The sequence below is a fragment of the Sturnus vulgaris genome, chromosome 9 (assembly GCF_052056855.1).
Source record: "Sturnus vulgaris isolate bStuVul1 chromosome 9, bStuVul1.hap1, whole genome shotgun sequence".
Taxonomy (NCBI): Eukaryota; Metazoa; Chordata; class Aves; order Passeriformes; family Sturnidae; genus Sturnus; species Sturnus vulgaris.
The window spans coordinates 2,454,244-2,479,735 of record NC_142251.1 but is presented as its reverse complement, the minus strand read 5'-3'; the positions used below and the strand labels follow the sequence as shown (position 1 = coordinate 2,479,735).

At 52.1% G+C, this 25,492-nt stretch overlaps 1 protein-coding gene across 1 annotated transcript; it reads right to left on the bottom strand.

Moving 5' to 3' along the window:
* Positions 1-926: 926 nt before the first annotated feature.
* On the bottom strand, positions 927-23,690 carry KANK4 (KN motif and ankyrin repeat domains 4). Its single transcript, XM_088169635.1, has 11 exons — positions 23,586-23,690; positions 12,873-12,951; positions 11,215-11,605; positions 9,689-11,070; positions 8,634-8,745; positions 7,193-7,405; positions 6,622-6,709; positions 6,052-6,271; positions 4,586-4,728; positions 3,405-3,605; positions 927-2,366 (listed from the first exon to the last, which is right to left on the bottom strand). Exons 2-11 carry the CDS (start codon positions 12,886-12,888, stop codon positions 2,277-2,279), a joined length of 2,856 nt encoding a protein of 951 aa, XP_088025761.1. The 5' UTR covers positions 12,889-12,951; positions 23,586-23,690; the 3' UTR covers positions 927-2,276.
* Between the last annotated feature and the right edge of the window lie 1,802 nt (positions 23,691-25,492).

The window sequence follows — 25,492 nt, the reverse complement described above, 5'->3', positions numbered from 1 at the left end:
GGATGCTGAGCCTGTAAAGATCATTAGATTAATTCCTTTCCTTGCTGTGACTTAATTGTCTCCATTTGTCCTGCGCAGTGCTCGCACTGGGGGTGTGTTTCTCCTTGCCTATATTTAGTTTGATCTCTACAGTGATACTGGAATATATAAATTAAGGCTGGCTCTGGCTCTTTGTGGCACTGAAATCCCACAGATGATTTTTTTTTTTTTGTGCAATCTGGTACTTTGACAGCAGGAATTTTGGGCACTGGGAGATGCCAGGGGCAGCATCAGCCCATCCATGATCCCTCACAGGGTCCATGTGAGCAGAGGAGCTGCTCCAGGGGATGGTCCTGCAGGAGCTGCTCCTCCCTGGGGACAGGGTTTGAGGGGCAAAGAGGAAATACGAGGCACAGGAATGAAAATAAACATCCTGGGGATGCAGTAAATGGGAACAGGAGGGGAGGAGCAAACTCTGGGGTGCCTCCCTGCAGAGCTGCAGCACACCCCAAAAATAACCTCCCCAAATCGAGGAGGAGGCAGGCATTTCCCAAAGCCACCCTGATTCTTAGCAGAAAATCTCCCACATTTATTCTGCTGAGGCCAGAACTTTCACCTTCCTCGAGGAAACAGCAGGAAAATTCCTCTCTGCAAGAGCTGTCAGGGAAAAAAACTCAGTGAAACCTGTCCAAAAATGGTGTTATGGCTCTTTTTGTTTGCAGCTGAGCCTGGCAGAGATGCCAGTGCTGGATTTTGTACACAAATTGGGGGAATTCCTGCAAAAAAAATATCCCACCTTGCCATATCTGTGCAGGGACCCCCCTGAGGATGGAGAGGGTGTTATTGATCTGAAGAAAAACCTCAAAAAATGACTGGTTTGGTGATGTGTAGGTGTGGGAAGTCACCCCAGAAAAGCCACAGCCATGGGGACAGGAACACACACAGGGAAAGGTTTAATTCACTTTATTTATACACAAAGGAGGCAGTTGGGGATATAGATAAAAAAGGCAGAAGTTTGAGACAGTGAATGCTGTGGATTGAAAATGTTAAGGAAGGAAAGAAAATTGAGCAGATGGCAGATTTCCATGGAAAACAGAGGTCAGGGCTGTTCTCCCGTCCTTGCAAAGATTGGGGGCTCAAGGCAGCTCAAGAGACATTTTGTCAGGATGTGAACTGACTTAACAACAACCAGAGGGGTCTGGAATTTACTTCTGCTCAAAAAAAAAAAGTAATTAGCTAATCAGTAATCACCAAAGCCAAGGGAGAGCACCCAGTGGGTCCTGATGCAGCAAAACAAGGATGCTTGGACAAGTGGGGACTGAGCCCTGGCTCCCTCCCTGGCAGAAGCAGAGGGATGGATTTAAGAAAGAAACCCTGATTTGAGGTGATGCTGGACCCTGTGGATGCTCCATGGTGGGGGAGACCTGATTCCAGCAGCTAAATCAAGACTCGGCTTTACAAGAAGAGTTTGGGATTAAAACTGAAAATTTAAAAAAAAAAAAAAAAAAAAAAAAAAAAAGCCCACATAACATTGAGCAGAGGCAAAGCAAAGAGCAAACGCTGGTCCAAAAGGCATCTGCCAGCACAGCCACTCCACGGAGCTCTTGGACAACATTTCCACACCCTGGGATGGGAATCTGCTGGGATCTTCCAGTGCTTGGAATGCCCAGCCTGTCAATGGGCTGAGCTTCCCCGTTAGCTCAAACTTAATTAGGGGAAAATAACAGCCATATGGTAATTCCAAATCCAGGCAAAACAATGTCTGCGTGTTTGGGTCTGGCATACTCAAATATTTTCCTAGAGCATTAATTTTTAATTCTTACATCAGACCCGCATAAGCAAACAGAAATAGGATTTTATGCTTTCCACAATCCATCCAGCTTGTGTTTGTTGTTACATACACTGAGTAATCGCTGCCTGCCACTACTCACAGAAGAGCTGATAATAAATATTAGGACACAAACGTACAAGTTAAATGAGATACAGTTAAGCAGTCGATTAAAAGGACACCCATAACCTCATGTTACAAAAGATTAAGTATTGCTGTTCTAATGTGCTTTTCTCATTCGTTTTGGTTGCTCACCTGCCAAATCTACCCCGGGGTGGGAGAGTCTGGAGTTGTTTGAGGCACAGATTAGGGGTGTGAGTGGGATGAATGAGGAGAATTGGAGACAGGGAGCATCACTCAGATGGCACAGGGGGTTCCTGCCCTGTGACCCCTCTGGATCCTGAACAGTGGGGCTGCTCAGGGAGGAGCTGTTGGCTCCCAGCTCCCCATCCTGGCTCCTCCTGGCTGCTCACACCGACAGGGACGGGCTGAGCTCCACGTGGGCTCGCAGGAGTGCAGCAATGTCCCCGTGGGCCAGCGACAGCGCCGAGTTCCCTCCCTGCAGGACACGGCAGGTGAGACATCACCCCCCCAGTGAACCCCTGCTGCATCCCCAAACCTTCCCTCCATCCCTGAGTCACCATCCCAAAGCTCCCTCTGGGCCTCCACCACACCAAACTCAGCCCAGCTGTGCCTCTGCTCAGCCCCAGTGCCCTCCTGTGTGCCTCAGATTAAATTACAGCTTAATTACAAAATAGTTCCACCATTCCAAGCACAGCCCTGTGGCCCAGCAGGAGGAATTTCCACCCGCTCCCAGCCCAGCCCCATCCCACACATCCCCATGGAAAGCCTCTGTTCTCAGGGAGGAGTGAATTGCTGCTGATTTCTTGGAGCTGAAGCTCTGCTGATTCCACATGCCCAGGATTTCATCTGGGTTTTTTTTTAGGTTTACACCAATGCTCCATCCCTGTGGCTGGGATGCTGTCACAGCCACCCCATCCATGGCACAGCAGCACCAAAACCAGGGGTACCCTCCTAAAAGCAATGCCCTGATTAGAAAATGGACTGAAATCACACTTCTGTTAAAACCCACCCCTTGGGGATGCCTTCATTTTTAGCTTTCATATTTTCCAGATTCTGCATTGCATTGGTGTGTAACTCTGAATTTCATATAAAGTGTTATAAGTTCTCCTCCCAGCTCAGGCACACAGAACAATCCTTTTCCAGCCCCACAACCAAGGACAGCTGCAGCTTCAGCCCCAAAAAGTGCAAACAGCAGAGAATGGAGGAGAGAATCTGGGAGGGTGGGACTGCAGAACCTGGAGCTGGGATTGGACAATGAACCCCAACATAGGAATGGACCAAAACTGATCAAAGTGTGAGAACTCCTGACTTGGGTCCATCTTGGGTGTAGCCCTGGCCAGGCTCTTGCACTGCCCAAGGTGAATCCTTCGAAGGGTTTTTCATAAATCCCAAATTTATTCCTTTAACTCTGTTCCAGGGAGCACCTCACAACCATCAGGGATTGCTGCCACAAGCTCCCAGCTGAGTTTTCCCCCCCTCTTTACCCCGGTGCAGTGATGCTGTGCAGCCTCACCTTGTCAGTCAGCGTGACCTGGCAGCCAGGCTGGGCCAGCAGCAGCCTGACGATGTCAGCGTTGCCCTGGCGACAGGCCACCATCAGGGCCGTGGTCCCCTCCTCGTCCTGCAGGTTGACATCGGCCTGGCAGGACAGCAGGGCTCTCACCATGTCATCCCTGTCGTGGCTCACCCCCAGCATCAGGGCGGTCTGGCCTCCCTGCAGGGTCACAGCACAGGCTGAGCACCCCCTGCCACCTCCTGCCACTGCCCTGGCCTCTCAGGCTGCCAGGGACAACAGTATAATAACAGTAATAACACTAATAATAATAATAATAATAATAATAATAATAATAGTAGTAATAATAATAATAACAGTAATAATAATAAAAACAGAAATAATAGTAGTAATAATAGTAATAATAATGGTAATAGTAATAGTAATAATAATAATAGTAATATTAATAATTATAATATAAAAACATGTCTAGAATGATTGAATAATTAAATAATTGAATAATTGACTAATTTAGATTGGCAAAACTCTCCAAGATCACCGAGTCCAACCATTTACCCAGCACTAACCCATGTCCCATTGCACAACGTTGCATATTGTTATTATTGCATGGTACATACATGATAATAATTCCTATTAATATTGCATCTTATTGCATGTTATTATTAAGTCACACTGGGGCTCCTCAGCAGCCCCGGTGTGATTTATTCACTCGTGGAACGTCCTTGCAGCAGCACGGCCAAACTGCCCAGCTGCCCCCTAATGTGGGTTCCCCAAATCCTCCTGGGCAGTTCAATTCAGGTCTGGATTAACTTTTACAGCAGTTTGGGAGCAGAGATGGATGAGGGCACTCTCATCCCTGAACCAAAATGTGTGACTGATGAGGCTCAGCAGCAAACCTGGGGCTCCCATGCCCTGGGGTTCACCCCTCGCTCCTCCTCCCTGGTGCCACTTCTGATTTTTACCTCAGGTAAACTTGCTGGCAAAATTTTCTGCAAAATTTTTCAGTTTCTCCATTTCCCGCAGCTGTCACAGCCCTTCCCCTGGAGCTGCTGGGTGCCCACACTGCAGCCCAGCTGAGGTGGCTTTTGGAACATTTGGGAAGCAGCACCTCCGACCCCATCCCTGCTGCCATGGGAGGTAAGCACCCCGAATTATCCCCCCAGCTGTGTCCTGGCACACACCTGGGCAGCTCTCAGGTTGACATCCCCCTCCTTCAGCAGCCTCATCACCACCTCCATGTCCTGGCGGGTTTCAGGGACCGCCAGAGGTGTGAGCATCACGGCCGTGTAGCCAGCACGGTTCTGCAGGTCCAGGCAGCACATACCTGCAGAGCAGGGGATGGATCCAGCCCATGGGGGATCACCCAGAGGGAACAGAAAGGAAAGAAGGAGTCACACAACCTTATATTCCCAGGAAAAGGAGTTATTCCATAATGATACGGGACGGGGATTTATCTGTTTTAAATATCCAGGCTTGTGAGCGCAGCATTAAACAGCCCCTGGTGCTACAGTTAATTACAACTGTTGAGGTCAACTCGATTAACTTTGAAGACCACAACAAATAGAAATTAAAGGGGGATAATTAATGCCTCAAGCACATGCTGGTTGGAGCTGTGGGCTGTTTGCTTTGGCTCCCGTGGCAAGGGAGCAGCAGAGAGACACCGCCCATCACCCACCGGGCGTGGAAAACATCCTGGCCCCGTTTCACTCATTTTTCACTTCAAAGAGCCCATTTCCAGCTCCACCACGAGGAATGAGCCGTGTCTGAGGGTGAGGGCTCGGGTCCAGCCTCGCCCGGAGCTGCCTCAAACCCTTCTCTCCCTGCAGCAACAATCGGGTTATAGATGTGTATGATAATCTGCCATTTCCCAAACATTTCATGGATTGTCTGGCCCATGAGAAAAGGCCAAAGTGCCTCTGTTCTCTCAGAGCACGAGCACATTTTTGCCCTGTACAAGCTCAGCTGAGATTTTTGTTCTTTCATTGCAACACAAGCTGAAAGTTCAATAGTTTACCATGGGAGTTTTTCTGCAGTGCTGGGGGGTTTCTTATGCTCTCAGGGATCTGGTCCTCCTGCCCCAAGCCATGATGTGGCTTTGGCTGCTGCAAGAAGCTGGGGAACCACCCCATCCCACCTGGACTGGGACCATGAGGGACATCCCTTTGGACACAGCAACCCTGAGCCATCCCCAAAGTCAGGCTGCAAAGCCCTCCAGATGTGTGAGGGCACTGATGAGAGCCTCAGCTGGGACCCCTGACTACATCCATGGGCCCAGAGCTGGGCTATGGGGAGGATGCTGGTCTTGAGGTCAGCCAGATCTCCTGGATGGATCTCAGCCCCATCCTTGTGTTTTGGATGGACCTTGGGCCTCTGTTTTCTCCTGGATGGACCTTGTCTCCATGTCTGTCACCTGGATGGGGCCCTGGCAGGTGGGTGGCTGTTGGTGCTCAGCCCCATTTCTGTCCCACCTCCTTTCCTCCTGACTGGGGGGATCCTGGACCCCTTTCAATGTTTGCCGTGTCCAGCACTGCCCACATCCCCCTGTTCCCTGTGCAGCCATCACTGATGGGACCACAGTCCCTTGGCAAGAGCCATCCCCACCCCCTGCCCCACAAGAGCCCTGGCTGGGCAGAGTGGCCATTCCCACCTGTGTCCAGCAGGAGCTTTGCCACCGGGAAGTTGGAGTGGGAGACGCTGTAGTGCAGGGCAGTGTTGCCATTCCTGTCAGGCAGGTTCACCACGGCCTCCAGCAGCTGGGGCTGGATGTCCCCCAGCACCTCCAGGTATTCTGCCACCACCTCTGGGCTGGAAGTCTTGTGGCTGGACACCTGGAACCACTCCTGGGAGATGGGGCCGAGCATGTGCTGCTGCAAACACCAAGGTGTCACCGTGACTGTCCCTGCAGAGCCGTGCCTGCCCCAGCTCCTGGCCCCAGCCAGCTCTTAGCTTGTGGGTTTGTGATTGCTGCTACAGCTTGAGGGGGAAAGGAATTTCCTGTGGTAACTTGGATGAGTAACCAGACAAAGCCTTCATTTTTTTTTTTCCCCCCTCTCTTCCTTTCTTTTCGGCTGTTCTAAAAGTGACTCAGATGTCACCTCACCCCTCTCCCCTCACAAAGCTGTCCAGGGCACAGTGCAGTGTGCCATTGGGATAATCTCCATTAAAGTGAACAGGGAGCATGAACCGTGTCTGAAATGGGATTGGGAAATATCTGTACCAGATGTTTGTTGCTTGTGCTCCTGATTTCTGGGAGGTGCTCACTGAGGAGCTGGCAGGCAGCAAGGAAATCTTCGGAGGGTTTGCATCTAAAAGGGAAAAGACTTTTGTAAATCCACCATGGGACAGGATAGCAGGAGGTATTGAACCAAGCAGGAGAACACAGGCAGATTAGGTTAGAATATGTTCAACACATTTAAGTGTTTAAATTATTGGACACAAGTTGTCCCATTGACTTGACACAGATTTTAGGTACAAAGCTAAGCACTTAAGCAAACGTTTAAGCCCAGAGTCAAAGATTTGTGTGGTCAACTTCATCACAAAAGTCCTTAAGGTGGGGAAAAAAAATCTTCCTGAACCTGCAAAGAACTTTACCAAAAAACTTTCCGTGAGAGGGGAGAAATGAGCTAACTCACCAGACATGACTCAGTGTCGAGTGTAGGGCCTGAATGAATCCCCATTAGATTCTGTAGTAACTCAGAAAATATTTATCCCTTTAAAGCCTTTTCCCTTGCCTGCAGAGCTCAGGAAGCAGAAGCAGCCCTGACCCAGCCCTGCCAACACCTGGTTACCTGTGAGCCTGGTGCTGAGAGCAGGGTGCTGCTCCTGCTGATGCCTCCTGCTCATCACCATCATCATCCTCACTTTTCTCCCCCGAGGAAGCCTCTTTGCTCTCCCTTCCAGCCTGCTCGGGCTCTTCATCCCCAGCTCTGCCCTCGGTCTCGGTGTCGCTGTCTGACGCGCTGTCCTCACCGCTCGTGTCTTCACTTGATGTTGTCTCGTAGCTATTTGAGGACACCACATGTTACTCCCTCCTTCCCCAGCCACGGGGCCTGACCAAGGCTCATTGACTCCAATGGGCCTTGGGGGAATGCCCAGGGTGACAAGCAGCAAGTTAAAAGGTCCGAGCCACAGCCGAAGTCGGGGTTAGTCTTGGTTTGGCTCCTTAAGCAGCAGGAGTGTGACAGAAGCAGTTAATGAGCAGCAGGCAAGGTTACTTCAGGGTTTGGAGGGATGTCCATCACACACAGCCCAGGCAGGGGCTGAGAGCTGCCTCCCTGCTGGGAGCTGCTGGCACGGTGGCAGGGAGGGTGGCAGCAGCCCTGTGGCAAGGAGGGACCGGTGGCATCGGCAACCTCGAGGAGCAGGAAACAAAAGCTGGGTTTGCATGGGCTGAATCCACCATTCCAGCAGCCCTGACAGAGATCTCTCCTCTGGCTGTCTAAAAGCATCCATAGTAATAGTATCTTCCACAAAACACAGCGTTTCACTCTGATGGACCCCAGAACTTTCCTCAGAGCAATCAAGACTCCTCCAGTCCCTACAAGTTGCCCCCATTTGGTAGAAGCAGCTGTACACAACTGGAGTGAGGAACTCCAGCAAGTGGGCAGTCAGAGGAGCAGGAGGTGAGCAGAAAGCAGCAGCCAGGGTGGCACACACAGCTGTCTGCCCAGCCCAGGGACACTGACACGTGTCCTGCCCTCCTCATGCCAGCAGGAGATGCTCAATCTGCTTAGCTCACAGGCTGGGGAGTGTTGGAGGAATGGGGAGCACAACCTGAAGTCTCCTTCACCCCAAGGTCATTCCTTATTTACCAAAAAAGTCATTTCCCAGGCCCTGAACCAACTGCTGTAGGCTTTGCTGGAGCGTGGGGGCAGGTTAGTGGCAGCCTCCTGTGCTGGCCTCCTCCAAAACCCACCAAGGTCAGTGGGAATCTTCCCAGGGAATCTTCCCAAGGAATCTTCCCACCTTCCCCAGCTGGGTTTTGGATGAAGCCCCAGGAGAAGGGTGTGCAGAGAGTGTCAGTCCCCACTGCTCTGAACACACCTTTCCTCAAGGGGGTTACTCACAGGTTATCAGGATTAAAGAAGGGAGAAAAGAGGCTCTATTTCAACTGGCCTTTTAATCAGGAGGTTTGGAGGGGAAAAGAGGGCGAGGAAGAATGACTTCTCCAGTGATACAGAGGACATTCCACGTTAAAAGGCAGTTTTTATCTTCTGAATGGATGCTTACCCACCATTTACCCCAACAAACTGGAGATTCTTTTTGGTCCCATTGCCTCCTGCATGGAAACCATAACCTTTCTTTTTCATGATGGATTTAAGACTTGTGGTTGGAGAGTTTTCTACCAAAATACAAAATAATAGATTAATTAAGCAGATGTGCCATAATTAGCAAGAATTATTCCCAACCTCTAGCAACAAGCTACAAACCATAATTTTAAGCGTCTTACTTCATCTTATGAGAGTCTTTGGATGTCTTGCAAAACTACAGATGCAGCTGGCCACAATCTGAACCTGCCCTGCCACCTTTAATACAGGTCTCAAACATCTCCAGGTGACTGGGAATATAAAGGAAGTGACTGGGAATTATGTATTTGTCCTATGAATATAAGTAGATTTTACTTCTGTAATAATGTTTTGGGTTTTGGGGATTTTTTTTCCCAGTAGTAATGTATTGGAAAATTCCTATATAAATCTGCTATAATATTATGTGGATGAGTTTTTCCATTGGACTTTGAATAGTCTATATATTAAGGAATAAGTCACTTATCTATTTGCAACTTCCTTCCCTCCCTCCTCCAGTGAACAGGCATTGGATTCTCATCTTCATATAAACTAGAATTATTTTAGATGAAGGTCTGTGAGTGGGGACAGGTCTTTTCTCAGCCTGGTTGCTCAGTTAGTTTGACTGGTTCAGGCTCTGGAGAACTCCACACTGATTTACCCCAGATAAGCACCAGCCTCATATTCTTGCAAACTGAGATGTCCAATCTGAATAAAAATAATGTTTATTTGATGGAACAACCACTAGTGTGGCAGTTTTTAGAAGCTGATCCTGCATATAAATGAGCCACTGCTTTATGAGCTCCTACATCATTTTCTTTGCTGTTTTTCATGTCAGATTTATAACTTGTGATGTGCAGAGATTTGCCTTTCTCATCATGCTTGTCTAGACTATTCCTGATCTGACTGACAACTCTTCCACCACATCCCCCCTGCTCCACGCTGGAATAAATGGGAAAAGATTTGGCCCAGACACATGGAAGCCACGCCAATATTATTTACCCAGCTGCTGATAGTGCGTGTTGGAATTCTCCTTATCCACAGGCCCTTGTGAGGAGTAGGCAGAGAGCAGGGAGTTGAGGGAATTAACTAATTGGTTCTGGATGGAGCTGAGCTTGGAGGCTGGCTGCTTGATAGCGCTGGCCAGCTCGGGGTACCCGTGCTCCAAACACAGCCACTGCTCCTGCAGCAGCTCCTGGATCTTTTTCACATATTGGCCGATGGGGTCGACAGCTGGGAGCTCCTCCTGCCCAGGGGCACCTTCCTGAGGTTCCTCTTCTCCAAAGCCTGCCTTGCTTTCGGCTGCGTTTGGGCCGAGGGAGTTCTGGTGGTTCTGGTTGTCGTCGCCGGGGTGTTCGTGGATGTGCAGCTGGGTGAAGCACGGAGCAGGAATCCCGGCTTCCACGCTGGCTTCACCAGGATGTCCCCGTGCTGGAGCCAGTCCCTGCTCCCTGCACACACCCACCTCCCTGCCCCGGGCGCTGCTGTCTGCCCTGGGCACGCCGCAGCCGATGGATCTGCTGGGAGGGGGGATATTGACATTGATGGCTTTGTCCTGGGCCTGCCTGAGCCCTGCCAGCTGTGACAGCTCCGTGTTCACTGCAGCATCCCGGCACTGCACGGCCCCACTGCCCCGCAGCTCAGCCTCTTTGAGCTTCTCCTGGCACAGCTGCTCTTCCAGCTGAGCTTTGGAGCTGGCCAGCAGCTTGATGCTTTCCTCCTTCTCCTGGATCTCACGGTCCTGCTGCTCCAGCACTGCCCTGACCTGCTCGAGCTCCTCTTTCTTCTTGGCCAGCTGCTCCTCCAGGTGAGCGATCTGCTGCTTCAGCGCTGTGACCCCAGCAACAGGAACCTGGGGAGCAGCGCTTTCCTTGTCCCCTCCAGCCTGCACATCCCTCTCCTCACCTTCCTTCAGCACGTTCAGGTCCATCTCACTCACACTGAGCGCCCTTCCCGCAGGGTTCCCGTTCTCCTCTGCCAGCCGGAGGGCAGCCGGCGCTGCTGCTTCAGCCCTGGCCACCTCGGATCCGGCATCGGCGGCATCGCCCTCCTCTCCCCTGCTCTCCATCACCACCTGCAGCTGCTGGTTCAGCCAGGGGGGCTGCACGGGGCCCGGCCCCGGCACAATCCCGCCGGGATGCCCTAAGGATCCATCCTGCTCCGAGCCCATCTCCCGCGGCGGGGTCACGGCGCTGCTGTCCGAGCTGCGGCCGGAGATGCTTTCGGAGCCGCCCTGGTCTCGGCAGTGCTGCGGGAGGGTCCGGAGGGGCGAGGATCCAGCCGGGGGAGTCTGACCGGGGGGCAGCGCATCGGGCAGGCTGGAGGCTCGCAGCAGCTGCGGCCGCGCCCGCAGCGCATCCTGCGGCCATCCCAGCCCCGCATCCCTCGGCCGGTCCAGCCCCGCATCCTGCGGCCATCCCAGCCCCGCATCCCTCGGCCGGTCCAGCCCCGCATCCTGCGGCCATCCCAGCCCCGCATCCCGCGGCCGCTCCAGCCCCGCATCCCGCGGCCATCCCAGCCCCGCCTGCCGCCGTGTCTCCGCCAGCAGCGCTCTCCTCCGGTAGCTGGGCTCCTCGGGAGCTGCCTCGGTGGGCAGCAGGGCTCGGGAGGGCTCCTCGCCCAGGGATGCTTTTCGCTGCGGGAAGGAGCAGGTCGAGGTCCAGCTCTTGCTGGGAGCGGCGGTGGGGCAGGCGCGGGAGCCGCTCTCGGGCAGGCTGAAGTTTCGGGGCAGGGTGCTGAATTTGGGCTGCTTGGCTCGGCGCTGGATGTGGACCCTCCTGATGGTGTTGCCTTTCTCGATGTCATCCACGTACTTCAGGAAGTCCAGGTCCAAGTGGAAGCCGTAGGGTGTCTCCAGGGAGTAGGGGAGGCTGCGGGGCTGCTCCCTGTCCCCGTCGGGTTTGAGTGGCTGGCCATCTGCTGAAACAACCCCCCAAAAGAGAAGAAATGATTGAATTCTGGAAGACAAAAAAAAATTAGAGCTGTTTTTTCTCTTTTCATCTCAGTTTTGGGCAGGCAGGGGCTGCAGTTCATTTTGGTGGAAGGTCGTGGTGAAGCTGTGCAGAGACACAGTGACACGCATCAAGCTCTGATCTGGTTTTCCAGAGGTGCATCAGGTAATTGTTGCACTAAGGAAGCCAAAAATTTCCTGAAATCATGGCTCTAATTGGCAATTAAGCAAACAGCAGGTTTTGCAGACAGAGCTACGTGTCTGTGTAGGTACAGAGGGCTGCCTGATGGATAATAAATCCAGCTCAATAATAGAATGTGGGATCAATCTACGACAGTGACACTTTTCAAGGCTTTTGGTTTAGTCTGAAATTTTCAGTGGCATAAGCAGTGCACGCCAAGCAGGAAAATCAGTGCCTTGCTTCGCCTGCAACCACCAGGTCACAAATAATTCCTTGAAAATGCTGGATCCGGGCAGAGGCTGGACCCAGACAGCTCAGAGCCGCAGCCATGCAGAACACGTGCATGCCAAGGTGACCGGCTCAGCTCCCGGCACGGCTCCTAATTGAGGCAAATCACCACTAAATGGGCGTCGGAGTGCTTGCCCACCCAGCCAGCACAGCAAACAGCAGCTCTCCACCAGAGCCTCCCACTTCAACACTGTTTAACACAGCCATCTCCAGCCTGCAAGCCCCCAAATTTCCAGCTTGAGGGGTAACAGTTAAACCTCTGCACCACGGATCATTTCATTTATGCAGCAAGTCCGTGAAATCACAGTGGTTTGGGCTGCTCTGCACCCCTGAGCAGCTCAGTGAGGAGGAGGAGGAGGCACCATGGCTGACTCCTTTGTCTCCATCCTGGTGCAGCAGCTGGAGAGGACCAGGACAATTTGGAACAGATTTTGGTGCTGCTCATCACAGAGATGCTGAGGTGGGTGGGAAGCAGCATGTGAAGGGAAGACACCACTGGGGTCATCCCAGGGCACAGGAGCACAGCTGGAGGGTGGGAGCAGGGATCTGTCACAAAACCTGGGAGGACCAATATGTGCTGATCTAGAGCTGGGACCTGCTTTGCTGCGGTTTCTAAGAATTCTGCATAATAAGGAACGATGCATTTTTCATCTCTTGGCCTCACATCGACAGAGAACAGGTTATTTACAGCATTTCTGGTAAATGCTTGGTTGGGTTTTTTTTTTCAAGGAATAAATGAAGAAATAAATACCCTGTGGGCTCCATACCTTCTGTCTTCTCCATGGTGGGGTCTAACTGGGCTGTCACTTAAGCATCTTCTGACAAGGGCTGAGGAGTCTCTTCACCCTTGAAAAGAAGAAATACTTTTAATTTAATAAAATAACACATTCAGCCATGTGAACTTCATCTCTCCTTAAAGCCTTACAAGCCTTCAAAGCCACCCCCCTCCCACTTCCCATCCAGCCCAGTGGTGTCCACGGGCTTTGAAGCTGCTAAAATCAATAACTCCTTTTCCAGAGGCAACAACTTGTGCTTGACAGACACATCCCAGGGAGCTGGGCCTTGTAAAACATCCCCTGCATTACAGAGGGTTTATCTGCCAGCAAGGACAGACAGACAGACATTTGGGATGCCTTGAGATCGATGGCACAGGGACTCTCCACTGACTCCTGTGAGCTGGAGAAATCCAACATGATAAAAGATCCCTGACAACAGGGATATAAACTACACACAGAAATCACTGGTTTGCCTTTTTTTTTAAATTAATCCATAACAAGCAAAGATTCAAAATTTATGTTGAATCTTCTTCAAATGACAGCCATTACTTCAGAGCACATCCCTACTGTTAAAAAGAACTTTCACCAAATTGCACTGAACCACAGATAAACTGCTTTCAGCTCAGGGAACAACTTCAGGTGGAGATCTGCCACAGCCAACACTGAGATCTTCACATCATTTCTGGGCTGTGTTACCCTTCAGCTCCTTCCCATCATATGGGCATGGATGAGACACTCCTAGAGCATGAGAAATTAAGGCTGGGAGCAACCAAGAAAGGTCTTGGGTGACACTTCTCTCCTCCAGATCCTTTAGAAAGGCACAGGGAGGAGGCAGGGAAGGGTGAAGGAGCAGTTGGACATCACAGTAGGAGGCTCCCTGGCTTGGGTGAGGACAACAATGCTCCAAGTGAGAAGGTCTGGTTTTAATTTCTGCTACAGAGGATGAAGTGGGAGTTTCCTGAACAGTAGGTTGGTTGTTTATGATTCTCCTTGCAGAATCTAGTTTGGTTCCTGGCCAGAGGCAGTCCCACAGCTGCTCAGAAGCCCATCCCTGTTCCTCCAGTGCATCCCTGACCTATGCAACAATCTCAGGGCAAAGCCTGTGCTGAGCCAGCCCCAGCTCACACCCATCTCATGGACCAAACCTCTGGAGTCTGAACTCATCTTCTGCCTGCAGAGCTTTGCCTCAGCGAGGGCTTTAGCACTTGACCACAGCTCCAGATCCCCACAAAGGGGCTCCAGATGACCCTTACCAAAGACCAGCTAAAAAATGAAGTCAAATCCTGCTGTATTGTTACCACAGGACATTGCCACATCTCTGGAAGTGTCCAAGGCCAGCTTGGACAGGGCTCTGAGCAGCCTGGTCCAGTGGAAGATGTCCCTGCCCATGGAATGAGGTAATTAATCTTCAAGGTCCCTTCCAACCCAACCCATTCTATGATTCTGTAACAAAGATCAAAACCTTTTAAAGAAACAATTAGTTGTCAATCACCTGGGCATGTTTATGGTCAATGTACAGCCTTGGTGGAAAGCCAGGAAGGTCCCAAGGAGGACAACAGGGCTCTCCAAAGCCCCAGCAGGGTCACGTTGATGCCCACCCAGCACCTTGTGAGCTCCTGGAAAGCTCCTGATGTGCTCTGCAGTGAACCACACTCCTTCTACAAAGGGCAACTCCTTCTGTCTCCTCCTGCCAATGAACAGCACGTGCCAAAACAAACACCAGCCTCTTTCTCAAATGTTGTTTCTTTCCCCTAATTTTCCGACTGCAGCCAATTCCAGCCTGACCAGCTACACTCCACACTCTTCTAGGTCATTTATTCACAAGTGGGAGGGAAAAGCCAGTGAATAGGATGGTTTTTAATATCTAGATAATTACATCTATTTGGATCATTTATGAGCTGGCCGGGTCCCAGCTCTGCAGCCCAAATTGATACTAGGACTACTCTCCTTTGACCAATCTACTTCAAAATCGCCTCGTAAAAGGATGCTGAGTGTACCCAGCCAGCTTGTTGATGTTCTCCTGTCCCCTCCGGGGCAGCTCAGGCATGGAGAAGATGGCTTAGAGCCAAAAATGTGCCTCTTTGGACCCCACAGCTGCTCTCCCATGCCTGTCCCTAAGAAAAATGAGATTAAAATATGAAGTCATCTGCCAGAAGCAGCAGACCCCTACACCCAGGGTCCAGCCCGTAATTTGAGGCAGGATTACAGTTTTAGGTGCACCTCCATCCTGCTAAAACCTGTTAGCCTGACCCTCTATCAGGTTCTATATTTGCTGAGTTTTCTCTGGTAAATTAAAACTGAAGAACATTTCTTCTTCTCCCCACGCATCGCTGATTTTTACCTTTGCCACACAGAGAGGCTGTGGGGAGGATTAATCCAGATTGGAATTAGGCTGCTCTTCTCAAGGCAGGAATAAATACGTACAGAAATGGAAACAGAGAAGCCAAATATGTGAGAAGGCAACAGCACAGAGCAAAGTGGTTTTATTCCCTGGGGCAGCCCGTTTGCAGGGACAATGTACTGTCTTTTTAACCAGCCTGGACTCAAACACTGGCTCTTTACACTCACATTTAACCCCTCTTTCACTCCATCCCATTTGCCAGGCAATGTGAGCAGCTCCCCCATCCACCCCAGCCAGCAGAAAGGAGAGCACCGTGACACCCCCAAACATTTAAATTACAAATTAACCACATTACCACAAATATCCACAAAATCCATTCTCCCAGAGTGTCCTGCCAGTAATTTTAACCGGGGAACAGTTAACCCTGAGCCTATAAAGAACAAGATAAACCCCCAGCACGTTAGCACAGTCTCGTTAGCTGTAACACAACATGATTTGAGCTCTGCCTGCCTGCTCTCCTGCACTGCAGCAGCGGCTCCAGCACCTCGTGGTGAAAGGAAAAACTGGTTAGCAAAGCATTTTGTGGTGTTACCTGCTCAGGCTGGCACCTACAAACCCCCCTGGGGAGCAGCAGCTCTTGCCTCCCTCCAAAGCATCTTCTGCCCTGCCCGGAGCCGGCAGCGAAGGGTTCGGAGCAGCGGACGCGGCGTGGCTGGACCCCAGCCTGCTCCAGCAGCCACAAAGTTGGTCAGCTGAGCTGTGACCTTGCTCAGAAAGCAAATACAAGTTTAAACCAAGAAGCACAAAAGAGGGATTGATTTTCCAGCAGAGCAGCCCGTGGCTCTCGGGTGACCTTTGCGAGGACAGTTCAATCCCGGTGCACAAAACGAGTTACTTTTCCGCGGAATAGTTATCTTTCCCAGAAAACACAGAGCACCAAGCGCTGCCCGGGCTGTCGAGGGGGTGCTCCCTTATCAGGGCTGATAATTAGAGTCAATAATTAACGGCGGCGGTGCTGCTGCTGTACCTGATGCTGCAGCTGCAGCGTGCTGCACCTCCGGGCTGGAGCATTAGCGATTCCAGGAGCGCCTCTCCCGGGGAAACGCAGCCGGCAGCCGCCACTCGCAGCCGGGGGGGAGCTGCAGAAGGGCTCGGTGTCCCCAAATCCTCCCGGAGGAGCCACATTCCCACGTGTGCAGCAGGCACAGCCCCTCGTCCTTGTCCCTGCAGCTCCTGCCCCTCTCGCCGCGTCCATCCATCCGCAGCCCCGGGAGATGCTGGATGGACAGAGGGGGTGTCCCTGGTGTCCCCAGGGTGGGGACAGTGCCACCCTCCTTATCAAACTCTCCAGCCCTTGGCTCTGGGGTTATCCATCCAAACTTCCAGCTGGCAGATGGCAAAGCAGACACGCGGAACAGAGCGCCCAGAGAAGCCCCTGTGGCTGCCCCTGGATCCTTGGAAGTGGCCAAGGTCAGGTTGGATGGGGCTTGGAGCAACCTGGGGTAGTGGAAGGTGTCCCTGCTCATGGCAAGGCGTGGAACAATATTTAAGGGATTTAAGGTCCCTCCCACCCCAAACCAGGCTGATTCTGTGATTTTGGGCAGGGTACTCGTGGAATGTGGCTCAGTGATGGGCACAGTGCCCGTCCCGAGCCTGTCCTGAGCTCCTGCATTGGCATTCCCCTCGGGCATCCTGGATTGCTGCCCCTCCAGGCTGGCAGCAGGGACAAATCCCTCAGTCTCCACACTGAACTTGCAACAACCTCATGCTTGCAAAGGCCGAGGGGTTCAGGGCTGCAAAACTCTTCCAGGGCTGGGAAAGAAAATCCTGGGAAGTGGAGGCATCCCCTGGGACCTGGGGGCTCTGCTGGGGGCTCTCAGCAGGGACTCCCATCACAGAGCAGTGCCAGCACCTTTCCCATCGCTGAGCGAGCAGCACAACCCCAATCTCATGCTAGGGAGGAAAACCACATCTCGTCACAGTGTGAGAGCAGAGCTGCTGGCGCTGCTCCAGCTCCCTGCAACCCCCCAAACGGGACTTTAACACACGAACTTTGAAGAAAAGCAGACAAGTTTTGCCTTTGCAGGAAGCGCAGAGACCCAGCAGCGTTTGTCCTTCTGCCAGCTCTCCCCGAGGCAGGGATGGGTTAAACTTCCTACCCGAGGAATGAAAAATAATTCCAGCAGCCGGGTAAATGCCGCCTTTCCCAAACGCTGCCTTTCCCAAATGCCGCCTTTCCCACGCGGCTCCGTCCCACACCACACAGGGACAGGGCTCGGTGTCGATGGCTTTGTGCTTTCACAAGCAATTACTGAGCCTGAGGTTCAAAACCAACTCCAGAGCACGCTGGCTCGTTTTCTGCTGGATTCTTCTGCTTTAGTTACGCTTGTGTGTCTTTTTCTGAGCACATTCTGCCGCTTGTGTCCTCCAGACACAGCAGCACGACGGAAAAAATACACGTATTTCTGTATGATGCCGATTGTAAAAGTCATTCTGAAAGAATTGTTTGGTTTTCCCACTGGACAGACCCAGCAGGAAGCTTTAATTTGGAGCATTTCCTCATTGCAATTACCCACATACAACCTACAGTTGTTCCCACATTTAATCCCTCTGGAACTGAAGAAGTCTGTGACCCCTTAAATAAGCTTTTAATCGGGAGCTATGAAGGGAAGGAGTCAAAACATACAAATTAATTAATTATGAGCTGGTACTTGATGGATTTACATCCAGCCTCTGATAGCTTTGCCCAAGGGGGCTGCTGCAGTGGGGAAGGGGCTCACCAAGACTGTCCCCCAAGCATGAGAACTGAGGTCATGGCCTGAAACTGCTGCTGATGCTTCACATCAGGAACAGCAGCTGCTGGGGGAATTTGGCTCATGGGCTGCCCCCATGGATGAGAGGAACCAGACGGCCCTGAAGTGGCTCAAGAGCCATCCCCTCCACCCCTCCTGGCCACCACTGCTGCCTCCCTGGCTGCTGCCTTCCCCTCCCTGCAGAGAATCCCTGTGGGATGGCAGGTTTGGGATTCACCCCCTCTCCTCTCCACCACGGGTCCATCACAGAGGGATTCCGGCTGGAAGGGACAACTGGGATCATCCAGTGCCACCTCCCTGCTCCAGCAGGGTCATCCCAGAGCGCCCTACTCAGGAGTGTGTCCAGACATGTCTGGAATATCCCCAGTGAGGGAGATTCCACAGCCTCTCTGGACAATCTGCCCAGGGAAGAAGTTCTGCCTCATGTTCAGGTGGAAATTCCTGGGCATCATTTTCTGCCCATTCCTCTTGTCCCACTGCTGGGCACCACTGAGAGGAGCCTGGTCCATCCTTGTCCATCTGACACCTCCCTTCGGATACTCCTATCCATGGATGGGGTCCCTTCTCAGTCATGTCTTCTCAGGACTCAACTCTCAGGCTTTCCCGGGCACAGGGATGCTCCAGCCCCTTCCTCATCCCCACAGCCTCCACTCCAGGAGCTCCACATCCTGAGGAGCCCAGAGCTGGACACAGCACTCCAGATGTGCCTCACAGGGCTGAGCAGAGAGGCAGGATCACCTCAGGGTGCCCCAGAGTCAAAGCTGGCCCTCGGCACCCAAAGGGTTACACCCCAACCTGCTCCACGCAGGCGGTCCGGATTGCACAACAACCGCCTGAGCTATCCCTGCAAATGGACATACCAGGAATAAAAATGGCCTCTCGGGGAATATTTGCTGTGAGGATTTTTCAATTTCTGTTTTCACTGCAAAGGAAGAAAAACAACCCACTTCCAGTCTGCTGGGGACGTGCACACGGGTGGGATCTCCGCTGTGATCCACTGCCCGCTGGCACAGCCACGGGAAGGAGCTTCCCTCCAGGAGGAAAAAAAAAAGAGGTTCGAAAACTTTGCGGGATTAAAGAAATACCTAGCTAAAAAAAAAAAAAAAAGGAGTTTGAAGTCCTGGTTTGCACTGTAAGGAGTTGTCATGAGGTTTCCCAAAGTGAGAGCAAACTGCTGGATGAGATCTGAATCCCAGGAGCCCATCAGCCACCTTCCCGAGTGTGTCTGGCATCACAAAATCACCACTGCCAGTGGTCCTGGGCCCCACAGCATCCCTTGGAACCGCAGCTCGAGGGGGCAGAAAGCAGCTGAGCAGACCCAAAATTAAAGTGGGGAGAGCAGACAATGCCTGAGCCACTGCTACAAACCCAACAGCACCCAGGAGGAAAAGTTTCCAAGCTGGATCCATCCCAGCCTGACGTGCTGGGCAGGCTTCCCTCTGTGCTGGAATCATCCACGTGCTGAAGCAGAGCAGGACTGGATTTAGGATGCAAAACCTGTTACTTATGGGAAGAGCCTCCATCCTGGAGCCAGGGGATGGTTTCAGCACATGGCTGATGACAAGGGCTGCCCCGTGACACCGGGATTTTGTCACACCCCAAGAGGAAACTCCTTCAGCTGCCGCCTGCCCAGGGCATATCCAGAGCAGAACTGGGAGCTGGAAGCAATTTGGGAATGCTGGAGAGGGACGAGCTCTCTCTGCAACCCATCAGCTTGTGGCTGATGATGGAGAGGTCCAGGCTGGCCTCCCACCCTCTCTGCAAAAAAAAAAAAAAAACAAAAAAAAACCAAGCAGCGGAGGAGGAGGCGGATGGGGCTGGAGCTGGGGGCTGTGCGCATGGAAAACATCCTGGAGGCGTGTGGGGCCTCCCCGGGGTCTGAACCAAGAGGGTTCACAAGGAAGCTGAATAATGAACCCAGCAGCACTCAATAAAGGAGGATCTCTTTCAGCAACCCCAGGGTGTGCAGCTCTTGGTACTTAAACAGCCATTTCAGGCCCCTTTCTCCACGTCTGTAATAAGGCTGTGTGGATACTGATTTTATTAAAGCTGCTCGTTGCTGTCTAATAAATGTTATGAGCTTCCTGCCAGCATTTCCATTAGAGACGGGTCAGACCTGGAGGTATCAGATATCCAAACTCTCCCCCTTCCTTTAAGGCTTACCAGGAGGGGAAAATGATCACATTCACCCCCTCCTCTGATAACCTCTTTTCTGACTGACCTTCAGCTCATTCCAGCCACAGACTTACAAAAGCTTTGGTCGATTCTTGTGATTTTATCCCGTGCCTTGAAAACCGTGGTGTTTTCCCTAAAGTCTTCTTTCCCAGAGCCAGGTGATCACAAAAAGCACCCAAAGCCCTGAGACAAAACTGCTTCACAGGGAGAAGGCAGACAAAAATCTGAGGTGCCTCATTTCTAATGTTTAATCTCTTTTCCTCAGTCCCACAAGTTTTGAGGGAAAACAACAAAGCCCTGCTATGGTTTCTGGTCTCTTCCAAGCTGCTGGTTTCTACCTCCTTGACCTTGGGACAAGTCAAGCTTTGCTGCCATCATACTGAATAATTCCCACGTGGTCAAAGTGGGAAATTTTAGGTGCTTTTAGGAAAACCCTGTTGTCTGCATTTCTCTCCTCCTCCCTGGGCAGCCACTGCAATCCCCTATGGAGACACGGAGCCATTTCCCATCGATTTCTGACCCGAGCCAACAGGACTTGGATTGATCACACTCCTGACAAGTTTAAAAACCTCTTCACACAGGAACTTTTCTTTTTCAGGCCACCTGAAACCAGTCTCCTCATTGATTGGGACTGCAGAGGGGGTGGATGTGCCACCCTCCTCCTCTGCTGGTGATTTCTGGGTGGATAACAGGACCTGGGAGCCCTGGAGCAGCATTTCCCACCTCTCACTCATTTAGGAAATGGGGATTTTCCTCCATGTTTTTGAGCAAGCCTCAACCACATATTGCTGGTGTAGTTTCAGCTTTCTCACTTACACCACATTCAACCCTGATGACCAGAGGAACCAGCTGCAAAGATAAATTCAAGATATTCTCACTTTGAAGATGGAGACCTCTGTGTCTGGGTGGGTCTCTCACCATATTTCACATTTCTGGCTCCATCAAATTGTCCATTTGAGCAGTGTTTTCTCTTAATAATAACACCACCTTATTTTTTATGTGCTGTTTAAACCCTGCAGCCAGTTCCTCCTCACTGCTCTCCCCTGGCACTGTCACTGTGAGGATTTCTGCCCCAAGCCATGGGCTCCTTCACACCCCTGGAGTTGGGGTCAGAGTTTAATTGACCAAAATCTGCATCCCACTGCTCTGGAGCCAGGCAGAGTCACATCATCCCTGACAAGTGGGGCACCAAATGGAAAATACAATAACTTTCCATATTGATTTTCTTCCCCTCATCAATGGGGCCACGCTCATCTCTGTGGCTGCTCCCAAAGCTTCCTTAAAAAGACCCAAGATTTGATGAGTTGGGCTGCAACACACAGTGATGAAAATGCGACATTTAAAATATTTGGCAGCTGTAAAACCACCAAGGGAGGGACCTGAACTGGCACCGAGCTCGTGAATGAGCCTGTGTTCATCCAGCAGCCGTGTCCCAGCATCCCAACACTGCTCCTGATTCAAGGAATGCTTTGAGACCAAACCTCTCCCTCCTGAAACATTCCCATGCCAGAGCTGTTTGATGGGAAGCAATGTCATATTCCTGCTTGGTGGCAAAGAAATATGTGGGAATGGGACAGTCCCAGCACTGCATGAGGGGGTGATACCTGGGAGCTAAAACCTTCCTCACGACAGGACCTTCTTCAGAGGAGCAGAATGTGAGCACGGTTTTCCTGTTCACAGGAAACTGCACCAGGAGTTTGACAGAGCCCACAGCAGCAACAGGCTCCCTGACATCTCATGTCCCAGCTCCAGGACTGTTTTAATGAATCCATTCAATGATCCCTCCCCAGCCAGGTCTCTGCTCATTGGGCTGACATTTCAGTAGATATATTTATTTTTTAAATATTACAATCAAAGCGACAAGTAATGGTTAATGTGAGGTTCCAGGTTCCCCCTCCTCATTTGCCATCTCAGGTATCATTTGAGAGATCAGCTTTTCTCATTTAGCCCATCTGAAATCAAACACAAACCACCTGGAAGACTGCAAAACACGTCCAAAGGCAAATGCTGATTTTTTTCACACTGCTGTGGTTGCTACCCTTGCCCTGCATGAGCAATGTTTTTGGCTGTTCAACAATTACATTTGGGCATTACAGCTAAAATATTTCATATCTGGGGTGGCTCTGGACAAGGGAAAGCCTTCCTGGCAGTGTCACATCCCAGAGCTGTCAGGAAAATGAGATATCCCTGAAGAGTCCAGACCCACTTCCACTCCTGCATGGTGAACATCACACCCAGAGCATCCAGACCATGATTTCCTCCATCCTGAACTCACGTGAACTTCCAGCTGGGATTATCCAACCCACGTTCTGCCTTCAGCGACCTCCTCATGGACCAAACAGCCCCTTCTCAGTGATGTGCACCCCCCGCAGCAGCCCAGCGCTCCCTGCTCCCGATTCCTGCCGGAGCACAGCCCAGCTCTCAGGCCTGTGTGCAATCACCAGCTGGCCACGGGAGCTGGGGAAATCTGCCCGGGGCACGCCTGGTCCCGGCAGAGTTGGGCTGCTCCGAAATGCCCTGGCAGCGCGCACGGCCGGGAAAGGCGATGCTGCCTGCGAGGGGAAGGCGCTGCCCGTCCCTCCCTGTCCCTCCCGGCCCGTTCGGGACACCGGGAACCCGAGCACAGAGCCAGGAATGAGTTACGGTGCCAGGAGTTGCTCCGTCCTGGAACGCCGGCAAGGAAATGGGGAAAAGCTGCCGGCAGCGGGGAGAGACCGCGCTCAGCCTGGAGGCTGGGCTGGGGCTTGGCTGAGCCACATCTTCACGGCTAGGCAGGGTTTTGTGGTTCGCCTTTGAGGCTAAACACAACTCTGGGGACTTCCACTGCAATGCCCAGGGCCTGGGGGCTCTTCCCAGCCCTCACACGGTGACTTCTGGGGGTCCCACCAAGGCTCGGAGCTTTCCTGCCCTCTGCCAGCTGCCCAGCCACGCTCAGCGCCTCCATCCAGGAGCCAGGACTGCTCTGGAAACATTCCTGTCCCGAGTGAGCCTCGGCTGATTCTGCCCTCGAGCAGCCACGCCAGGGGCCAAGAGCCCTGAGCACCCCCGGAGCATCCCCGGAGCATCCTCGGAGCATCCTTGGAGCACCCCCGGAGCATCCTCGGAGCATCCTCGGAACATCCTTGGAGCACCCCCGGAGCACACCCAGGAGCACCCTCCAAAGCGCTCCCACACATTCCCTGAGCACCCTGGAGCATCCCTGAGCACTTTCAAAGCATCCCTCTGAACATGCCCCAGGAGCACCCTCTGAGGCACCCCCCGAGCATCCTCCAGCGCTCCTCCCGGTGTCCCCGAGCACCCCCAGGCACAGAGCCCGAACTCCCCCGGCTGTCCCGGAGCCCTGCCCGGTTCCCCGCGGCCCCGGCTCGGCCGTACCTGCAGGGGCAGAGCTCAGCGCTGCGATCCCGCTGCCTCCTCCGGGAGGGACCCGAGGCGGACCCGGGGGCGGGGCGGGACCCGGTGCCCTCCCCCGGGCAGCGGGGCCGGGGGCGGCCCGAGGCGGCGGGGATGGGCGGCAGGCGGGCCGGGGGAGCCAGGAGGAGCGGCTGCTCTTGGAAAGATGCTTTTTGGGATGGTTTTGCTTTTTTTGGTTTTTTTTTTTTTTACTTTCCCTCATGCCCGCGGTATTCAGTTTAACGCTTTATTTATACTTCTGTAGCTCATCCTGTTTGCACAGATGCGGTGGGAAGGGAAGTCTGCGGGGATGGGCTCGGGATGCAGAACTTGAACTGTTTTTGCACCAGCTGTTCTCTGGCTCGGCCCTTCAGCCCCGCCCTTGTTCCTGAATGCAATCACATGGAAAATATAAAGAAAAGGCAATTTGGGTTTTAGGCTTTGAGCCTCCCCATGTGCCCAATCCCATGTGCTCATCCAGCTGCACCAAGTGGGGACAGGCAGAAATCAGTTTAGTGATGCCAAATAATACTTTCAACACTAGGTAAAGCTTTTTATTTTTTTCCTTGTCTTTGAGACACAGGGGCAAATCCCAGCCCTGCTCCAGCTGTTGCAGAGCGTGGGAGAGCAGCAGCTCCAGTGATGCTGGGGCACCACATGGTCTCCATCTGTGCTAGGAACTCAGCATCCAGTGGGGATGGATGTGGCTCACTGGGATCCCCCCTTCCTTTGAGAAGAACCCAAAGACCTTTAAACTCCGACAGGGAACATCACGGGGAGATCTGAGGGTTGGGCTCTGGCTGCTGCCCAACCACTCAGGAATTCCAGAGCCCTCCTGGCAGTGCCCGGGCTCCTGGTGAACAGAGAGGAATAAAATATCAATAAAATATCCCATTACCCAGTTCAGGAGTGACTGGGGCTCTGCCCAGAGGCAGTCTGCCCTCATTTCATGTGAGGGGCTCAGGTGCTGAGTGAGAGGAACACATTTCCTGAGGAGTCTAACAACAGGTCAGAGAACTAAGGGAAAAGTGTGGGATCTTTCATGCTTCCCAGGACAGCCCCTGCTCCTGCTGCTCAGGGTATTCTGGCAGTGCCCAAAAGAGAGGGATCATGGTATTGGATTTGTTTTTTTCTTTGCTGGTGGAGGTGGAGGGTGATTCTGATATTATTTTTTTCTCTTGATCCTGATCAACAAACCGACTTTGATGTGCAGCCATGGCCTTGGAGACACAGCACCTCTCCTGCTGCTCCTGGGACCATGCACCTTATCCATTACCCATCTCTGTGCTCAAGCCAAAGCCATGATGATCCCTGAGCCCTAATGACAACAATGAGGCTTTTGCAGCAGAAACTTTGGGCTCCTACAGGAAGCTCTTGTGGTCGCAGACATTCAGCTGAACTTGTTTTTGTTCTCTTTTCCCTGGGGTTAGATTAAAGTGCTCAAAGGTGTGGGGGGGGGGGTAAGAAGCTATGGTGGCAGCTCACAGCACACGTTTCTGTAAGCATGCCTCAGAAAAGCACCAACCACCAAAAACCCCATTTTTGAGGAAACGGCCAAACCCAGTTCCCCTTTTCAGCCACTGAGGTTTTACTTGCTCAACAGCTGGAGGAAAAAAGAGTCTTTTCCATGAGCTCTAGGTGCTTGGAAGTGCAATACAGAGATGTGGTTCACTTGTGTGACCCATCATTAATCCCAGAGAATAAATGGTGCTTTCAAACAAACCGGGATAAACAAGGAGAACTTTGCTGTCTGCACAAATGAAACCTGATAATTTGTTTAAAACCGGATTAGGTGAATTTGGGGAGTGCTCCAAGGTGGCTGATACACATGAATGTCGAAGAATCCTCTGAGATGCAGCTTGCCAGGAGCTGGGAGGGGATATCAGGAA